The sequence below is a fragment of the Ornithodoros turicata genome, chromosome 10 (assembly GCF_037126465.1).
Source record: "Ornithodoros turicata isolate Travis chromosome 10, ASM3712646v1, whole genome shotgun sequence".
In the NCBI taxonomy this organism is placed as follows: Eukaryota; Metazoa; Arthropoda; class Arachnida; order Ixodida; family Argasidae; genus Ornithodoros; species Ornithodoros turicata.
This window is the reverse complement of record NC_088210.1, coordinates 31801506-31811904: the sequence shown is the minus strand read 5'-3', so window position 1 is coordinate 31811904 and position 10399 is coordinate 31801506. Positions and strand designations below refer to the sequence as shown.

General features: G+C 45.3%; 1 protein-coding gene across 2 annotated transcripts; it reads right to left on the bottom strand.

The window, feature by feature from the left end:
- Positions 1 to 1381: 1381 nt before the first annotated feature.
- Positions 1382 to 9963, bottom strand: LOC135369900 (cathepsin B-like). 2 transcript variants are annotated; one of them, XM_064603484.1, is made up of 8 exons: positions 9865 to 9963; positions 9357 to 9498; positions 8431 to 8643; positions 8179 to 8297; positions 5713 to 5942; positions 3806 to 3922; positions 3603 to 3731; positions 1382 to 1586 (listed from the first exon to the last, which is right to left on the bottom strand). In XM_064603484.1, the coding sequence occupies exons 2-8, from the start codon at positions 9486 to 9488 to the stop codon at positions 1507 to 1509; spliced, it is 1020 nt and encodes a 339-aa protein (XP_064459554.1). In that variant the 5' UTR covers positions 9489 to 9498; positions 9865 to 9963; the 3' UTR covers positions 1382 to 1506. The 2 variants fall into 2 exon arrangements, with proteins under 2 accessions (XP_064459554.1, XP_064459555.1); XM_064603485.1 differs by lacking the exon at positions 9865 to 9963 and adding an exon at positions 9578 to 9834.
- Between the last annotated feature and the right edge of the window lie 436 nt (positions 9964 to 10399).

Below are 10399 nucleotides of genomic sequence, written 5' to 3'. Positions count from 1 at the left end.
ATGGCCCGTGTGCCATAGCATGGACTCGGCCCTCAGATCCGAAACGCCGCGTGTCTGCGCACAGAGGAGAAAAGCCGTACAAATGTGAACTGTGTGCTGCGACGTTCAGTCCACGGAACAATGTTCCTTCAACACGGTTCCTTCAACACGGTTCAAGTCTGGAACGCCGCATGTCGACACGTACAGCGAAAAGGCCGCACATATGTGAAGTGTGTCCTCTGGCATGCACTCAGTCTTCGGATCTGAAACAGCATGCTGCCATTTCCCGTACCGCTAAAATCTCCGACTGCGAACATCTTATCTCTTATCTTTCCATTACTGCTATGGTGTGAAAAGGGCCCCCGCACACACCCCTAGCACCGGCCCTGGTTGAACTACACTCTATAAGCTATAGAGGCGTACAAGGTCGCGCCCGAAAGAGACGGGCTTCGGGGGACTACGATGGTCCCTGAAAGGGATGCGACCTTAGGTCCTACTTTTCTTGCAATAGGAGTCGGCGAACAAGCGTCCATTCGTAAAGCCCATGCCCTCCCCTTGCGATTTGTTTCGGTTTCAGTTTCTCTACCGACGCCATGATGATGTTTCTCGGGTAGGGATCTATCAGTCCTTGGCACTTTCTTTTTGCGGCGGGCATCGTCTTGATTGTTATACAGCTGCACTATTAAAAATGAACTTCACCGCATGACACGCTCTTAGCCAACCATAATCTCGAATGATATCGCTATCTGCCCTGATTTGTTGAAAACGAGAGGTGTACGCCTTTTCTGTGATACTTACGCTGTTCATAATTGTCACAAAAAAAGGCGTACGCCTCCCGTTCTCAACAAATCGGGGCAGATAGCGATATCAGTCGACATGATGGTTGGCCAAGAGCGTGCTATGCGGTGAAGTTCATTTTTAAGAGTGTGTCTTACATATTTCCTGAGAGGACAAAGCCTCTCTATTCTATGAGTCGCCGATGAAATTGTGATCCATGTCCCTGCCAGTAAACCGGTCCGCAGTTACAACTTCAACGACCCTTATGCGAGTAATTAATTCGTAAATGATGACAATACCAAACCGAAACCAACGTGCAAAGCGCACAGCGGTTCGCCCTGAGGAAGATCCTGTGACTTCACCCGGCATTGTCGTCTGCTACATTCTTTCATGCAGGATGACGTCGGCAGTGTTGCTTTCAGCGCCCCCTGGCTTCACAGAGGCGAAGCATTCACTTCGTAATAATGCGTTCGAATAAAATCTGCGCAATTTCTGAACGCGATATTTCGTATGTATGTTCCTGACGTCGCAAGCATTACTGCTATGTCACAATCATTGTGGTGATTTTGTTGCGGAGTCCCACTTTAATGTCAGCAACGTAGGCCATGAGTCTTTATGATAAGGCTAGACGTACACAAGCAGTTTATTCGTTCTACTAACACACATGCACTGAAGTATGGTACCGAAATTGTTACGGTGAATCACCCATAATCATAGTCATAATCAGTAGCAGTTGTATAGTTGTTGTTGTTATTGATACCATGGAATTCCAGCTATGACATCTCCTTCAATTCCGCATTCATTGCCGCCCCGCAGGATCCTGAAGTAGCCTACAGTAGGAAATGAAATAAAAGTGCTTTCACCACATGCCCACTGGGTACAGGGTACGTCGAACCACCGAACCAAAACATATACAGGGTGTTTCACGTAACGTAAAAAAATGAATTCCGTCTAGCGACGTACTTGCCGGAGGATTGTGAAAACCTTTGGCAATTAGCTTCTGGAAACGTTTGCCGCCATTTACGAAGGATTTTGACAATTTTCAATTGCGGCAATTTTTTTTTCAATTAAACTTTAAAAATTGCCAAGCGAACCTCACTTTTCTTTTTACAGAAATATTAGGTCATCCACGTATAACCACAGCCCCAACAAAAACTATGCGCAGTATCGCGACAGAAATAATCGAAAAAAATTAAAATTTTTGGCATTAGCTCCGCCTGTGTGATTGTCGCAAAGAAGAGCGCACGGGAGGTGCGGGGAGAGGAGGAAGTGTTCCAGCCTCTTGTTTTACCTTCCTTTCCCCCGCTTTGACCTTGAAGCTGGTGACGACCGTCTTATCACAAAGACAGCATAAGGGCGGGGCCACTTCCTCTTCTACGTACCCCAACAACACGGGATATCCTCTGGATGTACGAATAACGTCCTAACGAATTCGTACGTCCGATGGATGGCCGTCGGATATCCGTCGGACGTACGAACTCGTTAGGACATTATTCGTACTTCCAGATGATATTCGGTGTTGTTGGAGTAGACGCACATTCTGCGGGCGCTTCTTTGCGAAAACCAAGCAGTCGGGGCTAAAGCGTAATTTTTACTAATATTTTTCGAATATTTCTATTTTGAAATTGTGGCAGCCTATTTTGTACCATTATGTACGGCACATAATAGGTTCCGCCTGTCGTTTTCGACAAATCGCGGGCGAGAAAGTTTGTCATTCGAGACGATGGTTGGCTAGGAGCGTGTTATGGGGTGAAGTTAATTTTTAAGTGTGTAGGAGTGCTGCATGTGCATGTGGGAGTGCTAGGTGGTACCGTGGTAGGCGCGGGAAAGTTTCTGTTGCTAGGAAAGTAGAAATCGAAGGAAAGCACTAACTGATTTATCGTACATACCCTATACAGGAGGACACAGTGTCTGATGTGGTTAAGGCTATCATTGAGCCTTGAGTAGCGTACCTTGAACTATTTAGTGCAGTGAAGTCGAACTTTTACGAATTTTTCTGAGAAAAGTTCGAAAGTTTCGGACCCTTGCAAACTCGAACCTCGTCAGGATTGTGACGTCACTGCTTCCAATACTCATCCAGTTAGACCATGTATAGGAGCATCCCGCGCCGAACTCCTGAGAAACTCGATGCGCATCGGATTCAGTCCGCATTGAAAGTGACGGGTGATAGCGGAACTAAATTTATATGTATTAATACAAAATATATAATATTTAGTATATTATATTTAGTATATATAATATTATTACTAATTTTAAACAGACTTGTACGTAACGCGTTACAAGTAATTGCGTTACTTGTAATCAATTACTTTTTTGAGTAATTTTTCGAGTAATCAAAATTACAGTTTTGAATAAGTAATTTTTCAAGTAATTCACTTACAATTTTCAGTAATCAATTACTTTTGAAGTAAAGTTTGTCTCAAAATAACAATACTCTGTGACAAATTCCCTGTATCTTTGTTGGGCTATACTACTGTAGTAAACGGGAAAAATATTACTACTTCTCAGGCAGTCTTTCGCGCTATTTCAGCTGTCCCGATCACTTGGGACGGGTATTTTTGGATGAACTCAAAGTAACGGTCCGAGTAACGCGTTACTTTTATACTCGTTACTCAATTACTTTTGCTAGAATAGTAACGGTATTGGTAATCAATTACTTTTTTTGAAGTAACGGGCACAAGACTGATACTAAATATCAATATATTTTTAGGTAGAGTATTAGCACGCACCTGTGTATCTCGGAATTTTAACTTCCTCTCTCTCTTTTTACATTTGTTCTTGATAAAATATCTTTCGATGTACTTTTGCGTATGTTTTAAGTCTCAGTGTTTCATTACCACACCTACCATTCTCTCCCCAGTCGGTGTTCCAGGAGTTGGCCACCAACCAGTAGGGCACACCATTGTCTTTGCCCCATCCCAGGATTTTAACTACTAGGAGGCCGAGGGGTTGGCCAGTTTGTTCTTGGTACACACCTGCGAAAAAGGATTTTTTTTTTTCAAGTGCTAAAAACTCTTCACTGTCGGCAGAAGAGTAGGGGACAGCATACCGGATTTGTAGTTCAGGAAATCGGAATAGACCGTGAAATCAGCTTGCACAGGACCGTTTTTGTAGATCTCTGCCATGATCTGGTGTTCGTCGTTTGGAACGTCGTAAGTTGTTTTTGCTGGGGGATACAGAAATGATCTGAAGACACGACAGGAAGAAAAATCACTCTGACATAGCTCCCGAGCCGGTTTGTGGGAACTTGTCTTACGCTATGTAGCATACCCCGAAGCAGCAAAATGTACTGGAAGTCGGGTGCAATACGGGTTCACGGGTAGATGGAAGGCCTTGAACAGACTCTTGAAACCAAAGAACATTGGTAAGACACATACCGTCCACCCCTACTGCGCACGACTTCCAGTGCGTTGGGCTGCTTGGGCCAGGATCTATCGCTATCGCCAATAAGATACAGTTACAAGGACGACTTCTGATTGGTTTCTCTTCGCCAAGGTCTGAACTAGTCCAGCCTTCTTCCGTACAGCGTACTGTGTGCTCCAAACCGCTTGGCTAAGCGAGTACTTGCGTGGTGTGTCTCACAGCAACAGAGACACAGACTACACAGCAAGAAATACAGCAACACAGACTACAGATGGTGAAAGTTTGCAAAATGTACGAGAGGTGGCGCTTATTGCGGGAGTGAATAGCTTTGGGAGGCCCGAAGGAACATGCCAAGCTGGATTGAGCGATGTGAGTTCTAATGTTCCTGCATTGTCTTTTGTTTGAGCGCTCAATCAGGTCAGCGTTCGCTAGAGACGCTTCGCGGGAGAAGTTCAGATGGAGCTAATTGAGAGACTCTATAGTCCAGACAACTTGTACGATAATGGATTCTACACTCTTAAAAATGAACTTCACCGCATAGCACGCTCCTACCCAACCATCATCTCGAATGATATCGTTATCTGCCCTGATTTGTTAAAAACGGGAGGCGTACGCCTTTTTTTGTGACCATTATGAACTGCATAAGTGTCACAAAAAAGGCGTACGCCTCCCGTTTTCAACAAATCAGGGCAGACAACGATATCATACGGGATTATGGTTGGCTAGGAGCGTGCCATGCGGTGAAGTTCATTTTTAAGAGTGTACGGTTGTTCCTAGTGCAGTGTGTGTGGTTGTTTGTCTTGCCCATACTTAGGCTGCCTGAACAACGTCTCTTGTCGCGATCACGCGTCGTTGTCTAAGGTACTGTCTCATTGTTTTGGTCATCGTGCAGGGGGGGGGGGATATGTTTATTAGACGAAAAGGGAAAAAAAAACGGGGAAAGGTCAGCCAAACGGGACGTCGGCTTGCTATTCCAGAAATAAGAACTAATAATAAATAAATAAAAAGAAAAGATAAGAATTAAGGAAAGAAAGAAATAGGAAGGAATAAGAAATAAATAAAGAAAGAAAATTAAGAAATAAGAAATAAAGAAAAAGAAGTAGGGGGAAAAAACGAAAAACTACCAGATGATGAAAGAAGGATGAGGTAGATTAAAGACAAAGATGACAAAAAAAGATGACTAACAAACGGTGAAGGAATGATGACTTTAAAAAGAAAGCATGAAGGTGAGAGTGGGGCACAGAAGAAGAATGAGATTTCACGACTGTGTTCACAGGCTGTTCATCAGACCTGAGTCTCTCAAGAAAGTCAGAACTGCTTTGGTCACAGACTGCTGTGTGTGATCGTGCAGCAGGACGATAGAATTACGGCAGAGTGACAGCATACTGTTATATGGCGGGTATACTCTGCCCACCGGGGCCACTCGTTCCGCCATTACGCGGCAAGTGTCCCCGCCTTTGCGACGGCCGCGTGAGGTGCTTAGGATGACCAACAAATGACGCGGGCTACACAACTGCGCGTAGTGCAATTCGCATCAATTCGCATTTTTTGTCCTTTACCACGTGGCTCCTTTGGTTGTGCCGTGAAGCATACCGGTATATATGTCTTCGCCGTACTTCGTCTTGTACCCATCGCGGCATTTTGTGAGGCACTCCGGAGCTTTCTTGGGTGCCGTACAAGGTGGTCGCTTGCCCTTGCCAACGTGTTCGCAGGGAGGGATTGCGTAGGGCTTGCAGCCGTCCTTGGTGCCATAGAGACCGCCACTCACAATTCCTCTGTGCTGCCAGCTCCACCAAGCACAACCAGGCAACCCGCCTCTGCACCTGGGAAGGTATATAGTTTAAATGATCGGGTGTCTGGTTATGTCATATACTAAAATCAATTAAAAAAAGAAAAACCTCCAGTACAGCAGGTACGTCTCATGGACAGGTACGTCAGGACATGGATTTGGATTGAATCACATTTTTGCTTAGGGATTTGGATCGAATCACGTTTTTTTCTCAAATATTTTGTTTTGGATTCGAATTGCCATCGTTTGTTACAAAATTGAGCTTGTTTGCATGAGAAACCGTGGTCGCTCTGTCTGTTCTCCGCTATACTTTATAATTAGGAAGTGACTTTTTCGGGTTAAATCCCGTCCTCATATTCGGGGGTAAAAATCGGGGGCTATTTTTAAATCTGTAATTCCGAGAGAAAATGGGGCGATAATTATGCCTTCGGGTGATTTTTTTTTGTTTCTCCTCTTGTCTATTAAATCCTTTCATAATCTCTCTCTTTTGGTTTTTTTGCGGGATCATGGCCTTCCAGCGGTAATCCCCGAAGGCAATGACTGTGTTGACACACATGGGCGTATTCGCGACTCCAGCGAACTATAGGTGGCGCACGCCGAACCTGGACTCGAGGGTTGCCACTTCCACCGCTAGGTGGCTACGGCTTCGCTGGAGTCGCGAATTGCTCGGAACGTTAGTGACCCATTCTTACGTGTGTCACACGTGGCGACCTTTGTTCGTCTTCAGTGGAAGCGTCACTGAAGGATTTCATAGTGACCGGAATTCGGGGAGAAATCGGATTTAACCCGAAGAAGGCACTCCCTATTTATAATGTAATGCTGGCAGTGGGAGCCAATACGCTTCAATATTCCATTGATATTCCGTTCCAAAAAGACACCCGATAACACTCGAAGGCACAGTTGTCGCCCGATTTCTCCCCCGAATTAGCGATTTAAAAATAGCGCCCGATTTTTACTCCCCGAACCTGGGAAAGGCATTTAACCCGAAAAAGTCACTCCCTACACTCTAAAAACTGAACTTCACCGCATAGCACGCTCTGCGCCAACCATTGCCACGGATGATAGGGTTATCGTTCCTGATTCGAGGAGAGAGGGAGGCGTACGCCTTTTTGTGTCAATTATCATATATCCAAATTGACACAAAAAGGCGTACGCCCCCCTCTCTCTTCGAATCAGAAGCGATAACCCTATCATTCGTGGCAATGGTTGGCGCAGAGCATGCTATGCGGTGAAGTTCCGTTTTTAGAGTGTACCTATACTTCATGCGCGGGAAAAAGAAAAGCCCTATAGGACCCACACTGTTAAAACAGAACTTCACCACATAGCACGCTCCTAACCAACCATCATTCCGAATGATATCATTCTGTGCAATGACTTGTTGAAAATGAGAGGAGGCGCCTATCTGGGACAGATTATCTTGTCCCAGATAGGCGCCTCCCCCCTGTTTTGAACAAATCATGACACAGAATGATATCATTTGGTATGATGGTTGGTTAGGAGCGTGCTATGTGGTGAAGTTTTGTTTTAACAGTGCATGTTATCCTTCGCAAACCCCACCAATTTTTTTTGCAGTACCTTGTCATTATGCAGCACAGTATCAAGTTCCCGTTTTTTTTTTTGTCCCAGTTTACGCTCCATCATCGGGCTCCGTTGAAATAATGGTATTTCGTGCGTTTCGCCTCTTTTTCTTACTTTCGCGACTCTTGGGAAGTCCGGTTAGTTACTCCGTAATTAGGTATTAATTGGGTAATTAATTAGGAAAATTAATCCGGTTCCGGGTAAATTCCGGGTAATCCGGGTAAATTAAGGCCGTCAAAAGTTACGTATCAAAGACGTGAGCTCGCAAAACTGCTGTCTTTTCTGAAGGGATTCCACGGCTGCATCGGCGGTCTTCTGGTGCCTCTTCCGCATTAACGATGGATCCGCATTAACGATGGACCCGCATTAACGATGGACCCGCATTAACGATGGACCCGCATTAACGATGGACCCGCATTAACGATGGACCCGCATTAACCATGGACCCGCATTAACGATGGACGCGCATTTAAAAAGGGATTTGATTTTGGCGCGCTGAAAATTAAATCCGGATTTAAAGTGATTTGATTTACTCTGGTAAATTTAAATGCAGTCTCGATTTGGATTTGATAGAGCCTCTTCTGCAGACCTCAGGTTTGGTTTAAATCCGACTTTGCTTCCTCAAATACCCAACGCTGGAACACGTAAGGAGGAAGATTGAACCGCCGCATGGGCGTGGTTAGCGATCTTACCCCGCTCCGCAAAAGGTATCTGCGCACTCCATGATATCTTCCGCTGAAATGTTCACATTGAGAGCCGAGTCGGTATGAATGCAGGTACGGTCCGATATGACTCCTGCTGCTCCGACCGCCTTTGAGGGAGAAGGAAACTCTCATCAGAAACAACTCACGAAAGAGAAGAAACTGTTACGTAGTTTCTCCTCATTTTGTCAAGAAAAGAGAGAGAGAGAGAGAGAGAGAGAAGAAGAAGAAGATGTTCCATACCCAGGAGGATGCACAAGAGCCTGTGTCCCCGATGACTGCGATAACGCTATAACAAAAACCCCATTTCTCGCGGGCGTCGAAGCTTTCGGGAAGAACATCCGGGTTGACGTCGTGCTCGATCGTCGGAAAACGATATGGCAGCGACATAGGTTGGACGCCCATCAGACCTCGGAAATATTCCAGATCGAGGGACTCGTCGAAGTTGCGACCAGCCTGTACGATACAAAGCGAAACAAGCGAATAGGCACAACAGAACACATGCAGCGAAGCCCCCCTTCAACTGGCTGCTGTTCACTGAGGGTTAGTTGAAAGATTAGGAGGTATTATGAAGCCTGGAATGGTTGTGATATGATAGGTATTCGTTCTCAGCTATTGTTGATGCGCGAAAAATGCAGATCATCATCACCATCATGCTTTGTCAACATCGACAGTGAGTCCATATTGTTGTAAACGATCTAAAAACGCGGGAAGGGGGAAATACCCAAGCAGCACAACATCTTGGCTGAATATTGGACCAATATTGGCAGTACCGGTCCATTCTGGGGCCGACATTGCCAATATTGGTCTAATCTAGGTCCATTATTGGGCCGACGTTGCCAATATTGGTCTAATCTTCGCCCAATATTAGGCCGACATTGTCAACATTCGGCCAATATTGGGCCATAAAGTTGTGCTACTTGGGTGGGCCCTATATATAGGCCCTTAAAGTGGGACTGGGGGGTTAAAAAAATAAGGAAATTCCTGTTCTAAATGAACATCGCTCGGAGAATGCGTACTCGAAACAAAACGACAAAGACAAGACGTGTCATGTGACTGTGTCACGTGTTCTCATTGACGCGGTGCTCTGCCTCTGTGCGTCGTTAGCTCGTCACAGGCGTAAGCGATTGATTGCAACATCTGGCGCGATGCCGCCCTTGCTGACTTACCTTCCAAGTCGTGTTGAGGTTGTTGATGAAATCGATCATCTCATCCGATGTCGGATGGAGGTCGTCGGGAGCGACAGCACGTGACCAGGCGACGGCCACCAAAGCGCTTAGAGTCACCGCAAACTTCAACATCTCCGGTAATCTGGAAGAAACACGGTTTGATAAAATCCAATCAGTTTCCTCGACGTTTGAAACGCAGCGTTGATTCAGCGAATACTTACGGTGCGAATACCGCAATTCGAGATTTACATTTAGCATTATTTAATCAATTACCCAGCATCTTTTAACAGTTGAAATTGAAAGCTTCGCTCATATACGGTCGCCAAGGAATGTTTCCATTCGTAAAGAATTTTTCAGGGAACACGGAATGTACACGATGCCGGACGTTCGTTACGCGAACTGCATGGTCCACAACGACCCCTATTAACGACCATTAAACGGACGCAGTTCCTGTCCTATCTCAAAACGGCAAATGACTTGTGACTCGCATACGGAGAAACTGACTTACCCTGTTGACGAGTCCGACTGCAGAGTGCGGTGCTATCGAGGTTTTTATATCGCATCTGAAGGATGCATACACGTGAGCCAGGTATCCATTGTTCCGAAAGCTGGCCCTACGTCCTCCTTTCCTTCTTTCTTTCTTTTTTTGTTTGTTTTTGTAATAAACATATATCCCCCCCCCCTTCTACGGTATGATTAGCAGAAAAACAAAGAGATTCCAACTTGTGGTGGCGGTCTATTTTTTCCCCAAACTTACTGATTAAGAGTCACGTTCCTATCGATAAGATTTGTGTTCACGGAAAACAGAAGCGATGGATTCATAGTCATGCTCCCGGTCACGTTGTTTTGAGAGTGAGTATGTCATGTGATTTCCACGAGAAAAAACGTCATTTTCACACGCGATAGGCCTCCGTGTTCACCACGTGGTGGCCTGCAATACAGAAGACAGGTGATGGACAAGATGGCCGACAACGAGATGAGCGCAAGGAGTTTCTCGTGAATGAAGGCGTAAAGTCATCTGAAATTCATAGAAGACTTCATAG

Bases quoted from the DNA above. Each gene is read 5' to 3' on its own strand.
- LOC135369900 (XM_064603484.1), bottom strand. From the start codon at position 9,488: ATGTTGAAGTTTGCGGTGACTCTAAGCGCTTTGGTGGCCGTCGCCTGG. The intron at 8,644-9,356 runs GTAAGTCAGCAA...TGTATCGTACAG, and splicing joins ACCTCAACACGACTTGGAAG to GCTGGTCGCAACTTCGACGA. The intron at 3,732-3,805 runs GTATGCTGTCCC...CCTTTTTCGCAG, and splicing joins TTTCCTGAACTACAAATCCG to GTGTGTACCAAGAACAAACT.